The sequence below is a fragment of the Panicum virgatum genome, chromosome 3K (genome assembly GCF_016808335.1).
Source record: "Panicum virgatum strain AP13 chromosome 3K, P.virgatum_v5, whole genome shotgun sequence".
Classification (NCBI taxonomy): domain Eukaryota; kingdom Viridiplantae; phylum Streptophyta; class Magnoliopsida; order Poales; family Poaceae; genus Panicum; species Panicum virgatum.
In genome coordinates, this window is record NC_053138.1 from 17,287,430 (window position 1) to 17,302,632 (window position 15,203).

The following is a 15,203-nucleotide window of genomic DNA, read 5'->3' on the forward strand; positions in this document are numbered from 1 at the left end:
AATCAAAGAAAGAGGGGGGGGGGGGGGGCGTTAATATGTCTAATCCTAGCCCAATATGTCCAACTTCGGTTTGAGGGTATAATTTCCAAAGTTCTCATCTTCTATGTTCCAGTATTACTACTTCAGGATACGGAGTCATGGTGGACACGGTAACACAGAGATAACTTACCATTTAAAAATAACAAAAAAAGAAAGATGGCTATATACTTTCTTATGAATTTTATTCTATAATTCAGATATCATCACCCATTACCCATGTTATGGACGGAGATTAGGGATGCAAGTTATATTTATTTTAGGTCATTGGGTCGAACCAAAACTTTGATAAAATGAACTAGAATGGCATTGTGCGTAATTAATTTTGGAGAAGAAATGAACTGGGATGGTATGTCATCGTAATTATTTAGTTGACCCATAAAACACTATTAGATACCCACTTGCATCCCTACCGGAGATGCCTGACATAGATGAATGACGAAGGGCCTAATCGTGGGAGACAGGAGGGTGTGGCCCTGGACCTCGAGGCCGCGACTTCGGTGCCATCGCAGCGGCGTCACAACCTGGAGTCAGGACTGCTCCCGTAATAGGGAGATAACTGGAATTGTATATTGATTGAATGACTTCCACGTTACAGTCTTACACAGATAGACTCCAATATATAAGCCTAAGCAAACCCTAACAAATCCGATTCCTAGGAGATCTTAGCCAATCCTAACTGACTCACTTTCCTTCCAGCGCAACATGCGCGACTCAGATTAGCGCAACACGCCTGACCTGCGTGACTTACGCAATACTGAACCAAATCTGACAAATGAAGCCTACCCTCGCTAGCCATGATCTGGCGCCTGTTCGGCGTCCGGCACGGGCTTCTTGTCTTTCTTCTTGTGCTGATACGGAATCCTGAGCATAACAACCATGTATACAAAAGAGCAACCTTTTCACAGAGAACTTCAGCCTCACACTTGTTAGCAATAGATCAAAATCTGAAATCTGCACGAAAAAAAATGTGCAATAAGTTCAAGGTTTATTGTTATCCATAGAAACAAAATTCCATTTTCTTCACAGAAACTAAAAAAAATGCAGGAACAACCTTCCTTGATAGGAAATTCACTTGATGAAAATCTAATTAACAAGTTCAATTGGCATGACAATTAAACGGAAACATTGATTAATTGTTTGATACTTTTCAAGTCATGATACACTGTAATCATCTTTATTTCGAACTAGAATACATCTAGGTAAACATCCATTTGAGAAGGCAGAGCATACATGTTTTCAGAACATTGAGTTTGAACTTTCAAATGAGGAGAATATTGGTGTAAGGCAACCGATGGTTCAAGGGAGCAAAAACAATGGGACCTGATTTTTTTTGCAGAACAATGACCCCTATGAATAAGAAAAGTCAAATAAAAATAGAGAACATATGGAGTACATGTTTCTACACTCTTAAAGCAAGGTCAGGTAAGTAATGAGCAAAAAGAAACCAAAATAAAGAAGCAGAAAATATAAGCATAAATCTGACAGATTACTGGATTTTCTTATTTACAAAAAAGTTATAAACATATTGCCGAAAACAAAGAGAAGATTAAAGAACGAAGCAACAGTCTAATCCCATGCTAATGTTTGTAATACACACATATGTATAATATGACAACTAAAAAAAAGGACGTACCCAGTGCCGTAGGCTTCCCGCACTGTGCGGGGTCTGGCAACTGATGGATGTAATAATTCATAATTAGATATTGAAATGGATGCAATTAGTATGTGCATGCAAAGAACTGGGTGAAAGCCAATTCAGTCAACAGAGGGCACCTAACTGATCATATCTAAAGAGCCTTCATAAAAAAAGGAGTGGCTACAAGACAAGAAGGCAGCATGTTGTGTTATTAGAACAACTAAATGCTTATGTTGTTTATATTATTCAGCTAACCAGAAGGCTAGCATATGTTTGGATCAAGCCCATTCAGTCATATGTATGCATTCCAAACTAATCAAGTCAAACATTCAAAATTATTAATGTATATGCCATGTAATTCACTTTAGGTAACTCCAGGTATAGCTTAGTGGACGCTAAATGCAACTAATGTATATACACTGCAGGGTTTCCATTAATAATTTTGCATCCTAGGTCCTAACATTCACGATGTTGGTGAATCTATGGATTAGAAGCATGAGGCAAGTTGCAAGTTAGCTTACGTATGTTGAAGGTACACAGGAACTTCAAAACTTTCAGAACTCTGTCATCCACAGCTTGACACTTGACTTCAACTATTTTCAGGTGTTCTGAAATTGTAGCTGGTCGCTCCATCAGACTGAAGCTTCCTTTCATTTCCACTTTATACTTATAACTCTACAGACAAGGCAAAACAACATTTTGACAAAGATCAATCAATAGCATAACAAACATTAGCATGGGATAACACTGTTGCTGGTTGTTAGCGGCAACGTATGAAAAAGGCAAATCCTGTCTAATATCTCACACTTTTCAATATTGATTATTGCATTAGCATGGGATCATCTTTTTCATACATTTCCACTATATTATCTTCGTTATTGAAGAAGGGCCAAGATTCATAGTTAAATATTCATAATATGTATAAGATGATAGTTCATTTAAAAAAGTATGTACCTGAGAGAAAAGTTCAAGAGTCAGCTTCTTCAGGAGTGGTGAGTGTTCAAGAATACAAGTTAATGCACTGAGGTCATCGGACATACAAAAGTATTCATTCAGCAATAAAGTCTCCAAATTACTGAAGATAGGGAGCCATCTCAAATCCCATTTGAAAATGAACTGGACAAAGTGCAAACCAATAAGTTGAAATGACCTTCACAGTGAACACATGATTTAAGCATAGTCACAAAGTTCCTGGGTCGACTGGGTCGAGGAACGGGGTCGAGGGTCGAGGGACGTCACTTTATAAAATTATGGTACGAAGAGGATATATCTCTATGGAACGATAAATTATTATGTGGAACGCGACTCTGATTCATCCGGGTCGATATTTTCGGGTCGATGCGTCTTTAAAAAGACAAAAACTATATATATATATATATATATATATATATATATATATATATATATATATATATATATATATATATATATATATATATATATATATATATATATATATATATATGCTACTAATGAAGAAACTAATCTGCACAAGCATATAAGAAACATACAAAATAGTACATTTAGATCATACTACACGTACTCAGCTTATTATCTAATAAAAACCACCTCAATCCGCTATCAATAACCTTCTTATCCCAATTAAATCTGTTAGCAATGGGGTTGCGACCTCTCTCAAACCGGGACGCGATCCAACCTTGAATGGGACACTGACCCTCTTCGATCCCGACCCTCGAATCGGAACGGCGTTCCCGGGTCGTGGGACGAGGCATCGACCCCGGATTTTGTGACTATGGATTTAAGTTCAATGAGCATATTTGTTGGTGGCGATGTATGAAAAAGGCAAATCCTGTCTAATTGACATTTATCAAATGTTCAATAATGAAGATAATATAGTGAAAAATAGGGTGTGACATGTTATAGTAACCTCCGGTTCCAAATTTAAGCTGTTTGGAATATCGATAGGGTCTCAAATGTGAGACTTTGACATGGAACTTTTCAAAAGTATCTAAATAGGCAGGGAAAGTTAAATATTATGATGTATTTTCCATGATGAATCTAATAATTAGCCATGTGTTTCAAATTCATATTGATGGGCCAAGTTAAACAAGTTTGACTGTCTAGAATCCTAAGACAACCTACATTTGCAGAGGGAGTAACTGAGGAAAAATGAAAGCGTACCATTTCGGGTGCAGATATTAAATCCAAATTCCTAGCTTCTGATAAACCTTTTAGAAGGACAGAATGACGATAGTCGTGACCAATGTTCCCAGAAGTAACACAGAACTCACAACCACAGTGGAAGCTGGTTGGATCCACTAGTTTATTGCAGATATCATCACAGTTGCAGGTTATTCCGACAAATGCATTCACTAATGATGGCATGCTGTCAAGAATGGGAGTCCTCCCCTCAATGTCACTTATGTTAAGAGAAACCAGATTCGGAACAGAAATGCGGATGCGGGGCTGCCCCGGTGCGGATGCTCTGATATGGCAAGTAATCAAGCTTAGGTATTTCAAGGAGTTGACGAGATCTTCTTGGCCGATGTGATTTCACAGTATTCCAACACCAGATGCTCCAAAGACGAGCAGTTGGAGAAGTCGATGAAACTACTGTTGCAGAGATCTAGAAAGACGAGCTCTAGCCTCGTCAGGTGCCGGGAGACGAGAAGCTGATCATCAAGCCGAAGCAATGCAGATGGAATTGGAGGTTCAGTGTCCTCAGGTTGGACATCAAGGATGATCACCCGCGCTTTGCACGTTATAGCATACCGGAGCCAGGAATTCACCCGGGGCGCGTCGTTGCGCTGGACCGGACCAAAATTGAACTCGCACGTATCGAGGGGCAAGCCCCCGCGGGAGAGGAGCAGGTTGTCCACGAACTCGCGGTGCTCCTCCACCGGCGTCGCGATGTCGTCCCAGCAGCAACCGATGCGCAGGCGGGTGGCGGACTTCCAGAGGTGGCGCCAGCGCCGGGCGAGCACGCACGTCCGCACGGCCTCCGGCGCCAGCAGGAAGCCGAGGATGTGCCCGAGGACGCCGTCCGGAAGCATGTCGATGCCGCCGCCGCCTTCGCCCGCCGGGGGCACCGCCCCCTTGCCGCCTTGCCCCGGACGCATTCCGTCGAACATCTGGTGGGCGCAGGCGCAGCGAGACGAGGAAACGCTCGGCCGACGCGACTCGCGAGGGGAGGAAGGAAGACACGGAGGCCTCGCGGGTGGACACCTCGCCTCGCCGCCGCCTGATCCAGCTGCGACCCCGCGGCAAGGTCGGCTCGGGGACGGGGAGAGCCCGGGGCGTGGGGCTCGTCGGAGGAATCAGCCGAGCTTTTCAGCGTGGGATGAGCAGAGGCTGCGGACGCTCGGCTCGAAGAGGAGGCAGAGTGGTGGGCGAACCAATTAAATTGGGGTTTTAATTCGAGGGCCGTTTCTTCAAAAAAAAAAATTCGAGGGCCGTGGGGCGACGCCGACGGGTGGGCCTCACAGGTCGCTGTCATGGTGGCCCCACAGGTCAGTGACCACGGCCATCAGGGCCCAGCGTCTTGTGGCTGCCTCGGGCTATTGCGTCTTTTGCTTGCTTGATCGTGTGTTGCGCTTTTGCTGTTTCTCCGCTCCAGCAGATCATTGACTTGGTTTTCACCATCCTCGGCCTGCCAGCAGCATCTTTGCTTGATTGGTGGGACTAACTGCATCGTCAGCTGTACCATAATAGTAGGAAAGGATTCGACTCCCTTTTTGCTCTTACCTGCTGGCAGATTTGGAAGGAACGCAACGCTCGTGTTTTCAGGAACACTGAGCTAGTCCGACCTTGTTGCTGCGCCAGATCAAACAGGAGGGGGACAATTGGATCCTAGCCGGAGCAGAGCAGTTTGCGAGTCTGTTTTTCTAATGCCCTTTCTTTCGCTTAGTTGTTTCTGTTATGTATTATCATCCTAAGAGAAAAACTTGTACGTCCTAGCTGTGGCGAGCGTGTTTCCTCGCGTTGCAATAAATTTTATTTCTTCTACTTAATACAAAGATGCGCGGCGTATTCGAAAAAAAACAGAGGTGCACATATATATGACATCACTACAAGTTTTCTTTTTAAGGAAACAGGAGAGGCTCGCCCCTACTAGAATTTATTTAAGAAAAGGAACAAAGTAACAAAAAAACAAATTACAAGAAACAAAGAACAAAACGAGCAAACGAGAAGATGTACAGATGTAGGACAAAATGAATGATAAACTACAGGTTAGGAATCCCTCGATGGCTCGATCGAGCCCCTCAGCTGCCACTGCAGGATGCCCACTAAAATTCCCGTCGCTGCTTGCGGCCTCGGATCACCAGATGATAATCGCCCCCCTCCATCTCCTCCGCTTTCCGGCCGGTCACCTCCTCCACCGCCCATGTCCAATGCGATCTCTGCTGCCTCCACTTGCCCCGCGCAAAGCCGCGAACCTTTCGTGACGCGATATCGTCGATAGGTCAGCACTCACCGGCGTCACCGCCCGGCCGTGGCGAGATCTTTTAGGTCGCTGGCTACTTGCTATACAGCACACGCACTCGAGACGAGAGCAAGCGATCGGCGGCGGCGACGGTGCGCTACCGGCGGTAGTGGCCGCAGCCCGGGCGGCACTAGTGGCACTTGTCACGGTCCCGTCGTCCTTGCGCCCATGTATGGCCGCCCGCAGCCGCAGCCCGCAGGTGGCAGGGTAGATGGCTCCGCGTGCTAGGCTGCTAGCCTTGCAAATTGAGACGGCACTATAGCGCGCGCGTCTCATCCGAAATGGTGGTGCAGTGCTTCAGTGCTGTGCTGCAGCACTGGTGCTCTGCTTCGTGCCACCGCACACAGTCTAACCATGAACAGCTGATTCTTCAGAATGCTCTGCTCCGAAGCACGTCAAGGCACTGGTCCTGAAGAAGCTGCTGCATGTCCTCTGCATGCGAGTCATATATATTGGGACGAGGCCTATCGTGGTGTTCATTTTCATCGCTAGCCCGTAGAGCAAATCATTGGTGCTGCACTGTTGCAAAAGCTCGCACAATTTCAGTGTGCCCTTTCCAGCTGTACGAGCAGCGCATCGTCCGTATAAAAGGGGGGCCATTGGTATGCTTTGCTCCTCGCCAGAGTCCTGTGTTGCCCCCAGGAAGGAGATAGCTAGTAGTTCATAACAACGCTGCTCAAAGCAACAATGCCTAAACTCAGGTCGATCTTCACCGTTCTCATTTTGACTCTGCTACTATTGGTCAGTGTATCTTCAGGTATGCCACTTCACACTGTTTCCTTCCGTTAGCTGTATAGTATTTCCCTCTCTGGTTCACTGGTTGGTTAATCGAACGTGATTCCTGTCTTCTGCTGGGATGCAGGGCAAACCGCAACAAAAGAAGGCAACCATGAATATTCTTTGGAAGTGGCAGAGGTCTGTATATTTTAATCTTTGGTTGAGACCGTTAGATAAAAATAAAAAGATTGGTTTTACCTTTTTCTTTCGTCCTTTAGAAGGGGTAGAGTTGCAACTGTGCTATCAGCATCAGGGTAGCAAGTTCGCGTAGACGCAGGTCATGTGAGTACCTTCGAAAGGGATTTGTGCCCACACTTTCTTTAATGCAAAGCCAAGGGACAACTTCTTCTCGTGGTCAAGATGCTTTAACCTGTTGGCGTTAGGTTTTAAGAAGCGCCATACTATATTGGGGATATATAAAGCATAAACATAGTAGTAGCTAGAAATACTATGTGAGATTTTTTTTTGCTCTAATAGAGGTCATAACAATTTGGTGAAATGTGCTTCTGCCCCTGATTTTATATGGATCGGTCAATTACATAAAAACTGATACTTTTTATAAAAGAAGATTTATTGATCCTAGCAAATTACATCAGGGTGATAAAATCATATGAAGACCATTCCCGGTCTCTAAACACTTAGATATATAAGGTCTACAATTATTTTAAAGAAATAAGGAAAGCAACCAATATGTGGTCATAGTGCTTTAGCTCAAGCCTTCAACCAGTACCGTTGATTTTTTTTAGGAAAAAAAACCTTTACCCAATAAAATCGTGTATGCAATCACAGTTCGCCTCTCTTCAGTCCCAGATGCAGAGACACGGAAGGAGGGTTCTAACGGACCTTCAGGATTACGACTACGGTGGATCCAACCCCAAACATGATCCGCGCAAGAAGCCAGGGAATGGGCACTCCCGGTGAGCCATGACACTACTGGAAATCCAAAGGACAGGATAAACTCCCGGTGACCCATGACGCCGCAGCGACTGGATCTGTATCCTACTGAGTCTAGAAGCAGAATGGATCGTGCTTGCAGCATGCATTCCGATGTGTGCTGATTCAGGCACTTGTTGTAGTTGTAGAAAGTCTAAGGCTGTTAAGTTGAGTTGTTCAGATAAGTTAACGACTAGTATGTCAGTGAATTCGTTACCGTTTTCGATGACAGTGTCGTTGTAAAATTTCCCCGAGTACGAGCACGCATTACAGTTTCAGCCTTGCATCTCTTGTGTTGTGCTTGTGCCCCCACCTCATTAGCCAGAGATAGGTCTGTCTGACGCCACGCCTCAGAAAGAACGCTCCAACTTTAGGACAACAAGATCTGAAAAATGGCAAAATATCCGGTGGAAACCAGGTACTCGGTGGGTGGAAGCGTAGAAACCAAATTTCAATCCGTTAAATACAAAACATGCGGTCCAGATGAGCTCCCGACCAGCCCAGCACATTTTGACGAACAGCCCCCCGCGCTCCACTCGAAGCATTTCGCAGGAAACACCCTATTCTATGGACTATATGCGCAAAAGCCCTGCCGTGTCTTCTTCTCCACACCTCTCCCTGGTTCTGTTCTGTTGGCTTGTTCGCCCCCAAAACTCAAACCATGTCGAGCTAGGGTTTTACATGAGGCAACAGCTCCGCAGCAGCTCCAATCCTCCACTCGAAATACCCTTCTGTTGAAGATTGTGGGTCAGCACGGGGACGACGGGTGGCCGGAGGGACTTGGGACAGCAACGGTGGCGACTCCGGCGGCGGCGGCGACTCCGGCGGCGGCTTCAGTGCCACTAAGCTCACGATTGATGCCTCCCCAATATTGATTTGCTACCAGGTTTGCTTCACGAGTGGCTTCATCATCCTAGGTATTGATCCACACAGCTGTGCTTCCTTGAGGACTATTTTAATTCTCCTGTAGTATTATTCTTCCCCTAGATGCACATGAGATGCTTAGTGTTTGTTTCTTTGCCTACATACATATTATCTGTATGCAACTATGCTGCATACTTTTGTTTACAGTAATTTTTCATCTATGGGCTGGCTACCAAATCAGTTAAAATGATGGCATTGTTGCCTTTTTCAGTGTGTCTGCATAAATACGTGATAACAAGCTGAAAATGAAGTTGACTAGATTCTGGATGTGTGGCTTTAGGAATGTTTGGGATCGTTTCAATCTTTGATGTGATTTTGGCCATCTTTTTGGCTATTTGAGAGGAACTTTTATCTGAAAGAATCATGGCTTGTTAGTCGCTAGCACTGATGTTGGATAGTGAAAGTTAATTCGCTTATTTTCCTGCTGGCTCCATTCAGAAACCATGTTGCAAATGACTGCCAGCTAATATTTCAAGGATGTGTTCCTTGACTGAGATCTAAACTTCAGTATGTTTCACATGAAGTCAAAACAAATGAAAAATGACTGTAAATGTAACTTAGATGCTTGAGTTATCTCATTTCATCTTTTAAAACAATTCCAATAATCTTGCTTTGTCATCACATTAGTCCACGAACTACAATAAATTGACTTACAAAATTGTTTTATAAGATTTTTGACTTATTTCCCTATTTCCCATAGACTCATTGGCATTGCAACTGCTGCATTTGAATAGCCATATGGTCATATTCTAGATTCGACCTCAAGTCTGACTGCAAAATAGTACGGGGAACAAAACAAGGAATATAGGTGGACAGGACCACATATTGGTGATGTTAAATTATTTTGCGGGTTGATCCCTTTTTAGCTCGTACTAGATCAAACATATTGTAGGTAATTTGTCAATGCATCCAGAGGGCATTCCCCAGTATAGTAGCATAATGATTCTGCTGTTGTGTCATCCATTTCTAATCAAAAACAGCATGGGTATCTTCCCATTTCTAAAGTAGAAACATCATGGCAAAAAGGAAAGAACCAAAGAGCATGCATGAGCAGGAAGTAAACATTGTGGATGTATTGAGCTGTACCTGCCTTACTTTTTTGGAATTATCAGCTACTCTCATGATTTTTAAGTCCCCATCTTTTTGCATGCTTTCAAAGACACAATACTCTTTACTTTTTTGGAATTATCAGCTACTCTCATGATTTTTAAGTCCCCATCTTTTTGCATGCTTTCAAAGACACAATACTCTCTAGCAGCTCCTGCTGGAATTCCTCAAAGACCTCATGGGTAAAGACGTGGTCCTCAAAAGCCCTGACAAAGGAATGTCTCTAAAGTAAGCCGGTACCCATGATGATCTGATATCAAACCTCCCAGCAAACCACTCATGGTTTTTCAATCCATATTGTATCATAATTCTTGCCCATCGATCCTCAAATTCTTCTGGTGTTTCGCACGACCACACACATAAACTAAGAGAAGCATGGAAATCGTCATCCTCCTTGAGGTCAGGACCAACCTTATCAAGAACCTTCCGCAGTATGTGCCACATGCATAGCCTATGGACTGATGTTAGGAAAACATTTTTGTCGGTACCCCAGGACTGGGGTACCCCCTCTTGCTGTGTCTAGGCAAGAGCCTTAGTAGTCATCCTTGACTACAACCAAACAGCCGGACCCCTGCGGTCCGAAGTCCTGTCCTCCCGACAATGGTCCGGACCCGTTCCACGGCCGGGGAAGGTCCGGGGACGCCACGTGTCCCAGGAGAGACAGGCGCTCAAGCGCAAGCAGCCGGGGCTTCGGACCTCCCGAGGAGTCCGGACCCCCCGCATAGCAATCGGACCCCTCTCCAAGGGAAGGTTTCGACGCCCCGCCTCAGGATGGTCCGGGGCCGACACGTGTATGAGGCCCTTGGTCTCCATGTTGAGGTCCACCTACCTTCGCATTCATTGCGGTAGGTGGACGTCCGCATTGATGTAGCAGAAGCCGAGGCGTTTGACTAGCCAGGGGACACTATTGATCGCGTATTACCAAGGTAGTGGGGGCACTGGCGCCGCCCACGCCGCGTCTGCCAGTCTGCCGTAACAGATGGATACGACGGCTCGGCTTCGCCCTTTATGACGCTACATAATAGCCTCAGCAGGCCACGCCGCAAGCTACGCTACTCCAACGGGCACCTAGCTGACGGGACAAGAGAAGACCCCCCTGAGTCAGAAGAGCAGCAGTACGCCTATCGGAGGAAAAGATTCGCTACCGCGGTAGCCACAGTCACGTTGGGCCCACCTGTCGGGGCATCAACGTCCTATGTATCCGTTCCCCCTTGATCTATAAAAGGGGGAGCGCCGCTAGAAGACCTCAGGCTGAAAAAAGGCCAAGGCCAGCAGAGGATAGGTCGATACACACCACCAAGAACAATACATCTCCCAGTGGACGTAGGGTATTACGCTCCGGCGGCCCGAACCACTCTAAATCGTGTGTTCTTGAGTCCTTGTCCCAGCGTAGATTCAGCCCCATCGCCTAGTACTTCCCCGAGTACTCCCTCACAGGGAATAGGCGGGTGCGCTCCGCCACCCGGCTGTGGGTACCCTAGAAACCCCGCGACAATTTTGTATGGCAATCTTCATGCTGGCATCTTCATCAGTTATAATTACAGCAGGTTCAACACCACCCATTGCATTCAAGAATGTCTTAAACAACCATGTGTAGGAATCAATCTTCTCATTTGATAGCAATGCAGCCCCAAACAACACATTTGCCTTGTGATGGTTGATTCCAGTGAAGGGTGTGAATATCATATTATACTCATTCGTGCTGTATGTAGAGTCAAAAGATACTAGATCCCCGAAATGAGCATAATTTTTCCTACAAGTGGCATCTGCCCAAAATGCATGGACTAACCTGCCCTTCTCATCGACGATGTAATCAAAATAAAATGCTGGATTTGCAAGCACCTTTCTGCTAAGTTGGTCAACAAACATTTGAGCATCTGATGACTTTATCAAGCACCTTAACTTCCCATGATAATTTTGTAGGTCCCTTAATGTGCACCCAACATTCTCAAAACCTCCAAGGCCAACACGAAGGAAACGATATGCATCTGAAGTGCCAATACTAGCCCTATGAAAATTGAACAATGTAATCTTGACCTTCTCGCCAACTTCTTTATTTGATCTTATGAGATGCTGCTTATTAGGTGAGACAAGCGCATGTGTATGCTCTTCCACAAAAGTGGTTATGATGTATTTATTTTCCTTTGTCCGCTTGAGAGCAATCATTGCTAGACATCCACATCGTGTGATTTTCCTTTCACATTTCCTTTTCCCACTGCATTCAGGTTCAGATTGTGTCTCATCTTTAGCCTTACGGAACCCTTCTCTTGAGCAGTAGAAACGCTTGTTCGTCACCAAACCATTCTTTGCTTTGTGCTGACCCACACGTACCGGAAACCCAACATGTGCCGCATAGGTTTTATAGAACTCTTTGGCTGAATCTATGTCCTCAAATGTCATGCCAACTGCTGGCTTTAAAGAGTCATCACATTCTGGTGTGTAAGATGATCCCTGCACAAAAAAAATAACATTCCAATTATATGGTTTGTAAATATCAACAATATTTTGCAACAGCACATAATTGCTTACACAGAATGGCACACTCCATGATTTTTGTGGTGTTGCATTCTCCATACCCAAAGTGTTATTCTCACTTTCCAACGTGAAGGACAAATTCTACACAAGAAAGCACAAACACATTACATGGTACATGGTGCATAACAATTGAAGAAAATAATGCATTTTCTTACATCGAATGGTACACTCTGTGATTTTTGTGGAGTTGTACATTCCACACCCAAAGTGGCTTCCATTTGGATTATTGATTATGTATCAGATAACACGCCATGCAAATGAAGTGAAGTAGAATTTCTCGTTTTAAGATTGAATTCCATCCTTTCTACAAGGTCAAGATGTTAAGATAAAAAATTGGCATCATGCTTTTTCCCACCTCTACTATATAACATGAATGCAAAACTATGCTGCAATTGTTTTCTTCAAAACAAAAAAAATAACATAAAAGAGGCAAAAGAAAAAGAGCTCAAAGATCTTTCATATTGAGATGGAATTGGTATGCTAATTCCAGGTACACACTTTAAGATTGAATTTAACAAGCAAGATTATTAGAGTTGATTTAAAAGATTAACTCAAACAGTCACATTTACAGTAATTTTTCATCTTTTTGACTTATGTGAATCATATAGAGAAATTTAGATCTCAATCAAGGAACACATCCTTGAAATACTAGCTGGCAGTCATTTGCAATATGGTTTCTGAATGTAAGAGCCAGCAGGAAAACACTATCTTTTCACTGCACTATCCAACATCAGTGCTAGTGACTAACAAAACCATTACTCTTTCACATAAAACTTCCTCTCAAATAGCTAAAAAGATGGTCAAAATAACATCATAGAATTGAAAGGATACGAAACATTCCTAAAGCCATGCATCTAGAATCTATGTCAACTCCATTTTCAGCTTATTATCACATATTTCTGCAGGCACACTGAAAAAGGTAATAGTCTGCCATCATTTTAATTGATTCGGTAGCTAGCCCATAGATGAAGCATCTTCTAAAGGAAAGTATGTAGCATAGCTGCATACAAATAATATGTAGCTAGGCAAAGAAATGAACATTGAGCATCCCACGTTCATCTAGGGGAAGAGTAATACTACAGGAGAATTAAAACAATCCTCACAAAAGCACAATTGTGTGGATCAATACCTAGGATGAGAAACTCTTAGGGTAATGTGCACCTCGTGAAGTAAATCTGGGAGCAAACCAACCGTGCAGAGTATCAATGGGAGCTGACCTGCCGCAGTCATCTTCGGCGTCGCCGCCGAAGTCGCCACCGCTGTCGTTCCAGAAGTCCCTCTCGCCGCCTGTTGCTCCCGTGCTGACGCACAATCTTCAATAGTATGGGATTTCGAGTGGAGGAGTGGAGCTGCTGCGGAGCCGATGCCTCATCTAAAACCCTAGCTCGACGTGATTTGAGTTTTGGGGGCAACAAGTCAACAGAACAGGCGTAGAGGAGAAGTGAAGCCATGGGAGTCAACAGAACAGAGGAGCAGGGGAGGCGTGGAGGAGAAGACACGGGAGGGGTTTTCCACAAATATTCCATAGAATAGGGTGTTTAATGCGAAATGCTTCAAGTAGAGCGCGGGGAGTTGATCATGAAAATGTGCTCTGATCTGGGAACCTCATCTGGACCGCGTGTTTTGTATCCAACTGATGAAATTTAAGTTTTCATGATTCCACCGGGTACCTGGTTTCCACCGGATATTTTGCCCTGAAAAATCGCCCAAATCTTTTCCCGTGGCATGCTGAATGTAAGCTCGCATCGCATCAGTAACCACCTTCTGATTCTGAGCGGCGGTTGTCGGGAGCACAACGCGATCGCCGTGCAAGTTTGCCCGTCCCGTTTGTTACAGGCACGCAACGACTCAGCAACCTTATCTGAACCTCTGCAATTCCTATCTTCCGCTCTGCAGTCTCTGTAGAGATCACGGCTCACCAAAAAGAAATGAAAAACTCCTGGATTCTCTGGGGAAAAAAGAACAAAATATCTTAAATCTCGAGGCTGAAACCTGTGCAACGTGTGACTTGCGTTCCCGGTTGCTATGCGGAACACACAACAGGGGATCACGATCGGAGCTGTACCGTTGCCTTGTTCAGCTACCATTTCGCTTCCCCATTTCCTGAAACTTTCTTGGAGCCAGCCTTTCCCGGCCGGTCAGAACTCGGACGCTCCTTCTGCCAGCATCCACCTCTCTACTCCAGCTGGAGAAAGATAAAAAAAACTTCATTTCTTATAATATTCCCGTGACTTTAGCTCCGGTTCCAGCCAAAGGATTGCCCCCAAATCGGGGACTTTTATTACTCAGCAAAGACAGGCATCGCCACAGGTCAGGGTCAAACGAGACGGCTTCAGCTTCAGCAGCCACAGGTCCTACTACGTACTAATTTAAGTAAGCGATCGCCGGATCGGTTTAGCTAGCCTAGCTGGGCCAAACGCGTGCGTAGTTTAGGAAGGGACGGCCCGTGGCTTCGGACTCGCCATCATGGCTCATGAGCATGAGCTCAAGGACGCCGTGGCGCCTAGACGAGAGCCGAGGTGGCGCCGAACTGCTACGGCGTAGGAGGCATGAGAGGCTGGCTCCCGGCCACGTCCGTGCCGGGGCCGGGGCTCTCTGGAAGCCAGCGAGAAATCGTCGGGAGGACTTGGGTGTCCAGGGTTGCATTGATTGGAGGCTGGGATTCGTGTTGGTGCGTGCGTGTCCAGGCGACCGTTTTCCCCCTCCCGTGGACGTCTCCCGATTGGATACCCCGCTCATTTTGTCATCAGTGCAGGACGGCTCATGATGCAGGAACTCGTGGCTCGTGGGTCACGGATTTTCTTTTTT

The 15,203-nt window shown here is 45.1% G+C and overlaps 4 protein-coding genes and 1 long non-coding RNA gene across 9 annotated transcripts; 2 read left to right on the forward strand and 3 right to left on the reverse strand.

The window, feature by feature from the left end:
• Window positions 1–573: 573 nt before the first annotated feature.
• On the reverse strand, window positions 574–4,772 carry LOC120697968. Of its 4 annotated transcripts, XM_039981365.1 has the most exons (5): window positions 3,818–4,772; window positions 2,630–2,791; window positions 2,197–2,350; window positions 1,270–1,386; window positions 574–990 (listed from the first exon to the last, which is right to left on the reverse strand). In XM_039981365.1, exons 1-4 carry the CDS (start codon window positions 4,019–4,021, stop codon window positions 1,298–1,300), a joined length of 609 nt encoding a protein of 202 aa, XP_039837299.1. In that variant the 5' UTR covers window positions 4,022–4,772; the 3' UTR covers window positions 574–990; window positions 1,270–1,297. The 4 variants fall into 4 exon arrangements, with proteins under 4 accessions (XP_039837299.1, XP_039837295.1, XP_039837300.1 ...); XM_039981361.1 differs by lacking the exon at window positions 1,270–1,386 and having other exon boundaries at window positions 574–983; XM_039981366.1 differs by lacking the exon at window positions 1,270–1,386.
• On the reverse strand, window positions 4,153–4,755 carry LOC120700665 (putative F-box/LRR-repeat protein At3g28410). The gene has a single exon (XM_039984912.1). The coding sequence runs from the start codon at window positions 4,753–4,755 to the stop codon at window positions 4,153–4,155; it is 603 nt and encodes a 200-aa protein (XP_039840846.1).
• Window positions 4,773–6,722: 1,950 nt separating the features above from the next.
• On the forward strand, window positions 6,723–8,117 carry LOC120697970. 2 transcript variants are annotated; one of them, XR_005684631.1, is made up of 3 exons: window positions 6,723–6,876; window positions 6,982–7,034; window positions 7,701–8,117. XR_005684631.1 is itself a non-coding variant. In XM_039981368.1 (3 exons), exons 1-3 carry the CDS (start codon window positions 6,807–6,809, stop codon window positions 7,815–7,817), a joined length of 255 nt encoding a protein of 84 aa, XP_039837302.1. In that variant the 5' UTR covers window positions 6,723–6,806; the 3' UTR covers window positions 7,818–8,117. The 2 variants fall into 2 exon arrangements, 1 of the variants encoding a protein (XP_039837302.1); XM_039981368.1 differs by having other exon boundaries at window positions 7,686–8,117.
• Window positions 8,118–8,318: 201 nt separating this feature from the next.
• On the forward strand, window positions 8,319–12,009 carry LOC120697971. Its single transcript, XR_005684632.1, has 2 exons — window positions 8,319–8,746; window positions 11,784–12,009. It is a non-coding gene; the product is annotated as an uncharacterized LOC120697971 (long non-coding RNA).
• On the reverse strand, window positions 11,277–12,982 carry LOC120697969 (protein FAR1-RELATED SEQUENCE 5-like). Its single transcript, XM_039981367.1, has 3 exons — window positions 12,551–12,982; window positions 12,390–12,476; window positions 11,277–12,311 (listed from the first exon to the last, which is right to left on the reverse strand). Exons 1-3 carry the CDS (start codon window positions 12,611–12,613, stop codon window positions 11,292–11,294), a joined length of 1,170 nt encoding a protein of 389 aa, XP_039837301.1. The 5' UTR covers window positions 12,614–12,982; the 3' UTR covers window positions 11,277–11,291.
• Window positions 12,983–15,203: the final 2,221 nt, after the last annotated feature.

Excerpts from the sequence above, each read along its gene's own strand:
- LOC120697969 (XM_039981367.1), bottom strand. The coding sequence starts at position 12,613 with ATGGAAGCCACTTTGGGTGTGGAATGTACAACTCCACAAAAATCACAG. Across the intron at positions 12,477-12,550 it reads CACAGAGTGTACCATTCGAT|AATTTGTCCTTCACGTTGGA; the intron begins GTAAGAAAATGC and ends TTTCTTGTGTAG. Across the intron at positions 12,312-12,389 it reads CATGGAGTGTGCCATTCTGT|GGATCATCTTACACACCAGA; the intron begins GTAAGCAATTAT and ends TTTTTTGTGCAG.
- LOC120697970 (XM_039981368.1), top strand. The coding sequence starts at position 6,807 with ATGCCTAAACTCAGGTCGATCTTCACCGTTCTCATTTTGACTCTGCTA. Across the intron at positions 6,877-6,981 it reads ATTGGTCAGTGTATCTTCAG|GGCAAACCGCAACAAAAGAA; the intron begins GTATGCCACTTC and ends GCTGGGATGCAG. Across the intron at positions 7,035-7,685 it reads ATTCTTTGGAAGTGGCAGAG|TTCGCCTCTCTTCAGTCCCA; the intron begins GTCTGTATATTT and ends ATGCAATCACAG.
- LOC120697968 (XM_039981361.1), bottom strand. The coding sequence starts at position 4,021 with ATGCCATCATTAGTGAATGCATTTGTCGGAATAACCTGCAACTGTGAT. Across the intron at positions 2,792-3,817 it reads TAATATCTGCACCCGAAATG|TTCATTTTCAAATGGGATTT; the intron begins GTACGCTTTCAT and ends CACTTTGTCCAG. Across the intron at positions 2,351-2,629 it reads CTCTTGAACTTTTCTCTCAG|AGTTATAAGTATAAAGTGGA; the intron begins GTACATACTTTT and ends CCTTGTCTGTAG.
- LOC120700665 (XM_039984912.1), bottom strand. The coding sequence starts at position 4,755 with ATGCGTCCGGGGCAAGGCGGCAAGGGGGCGGTGCCCCCGGCGGGCGAA.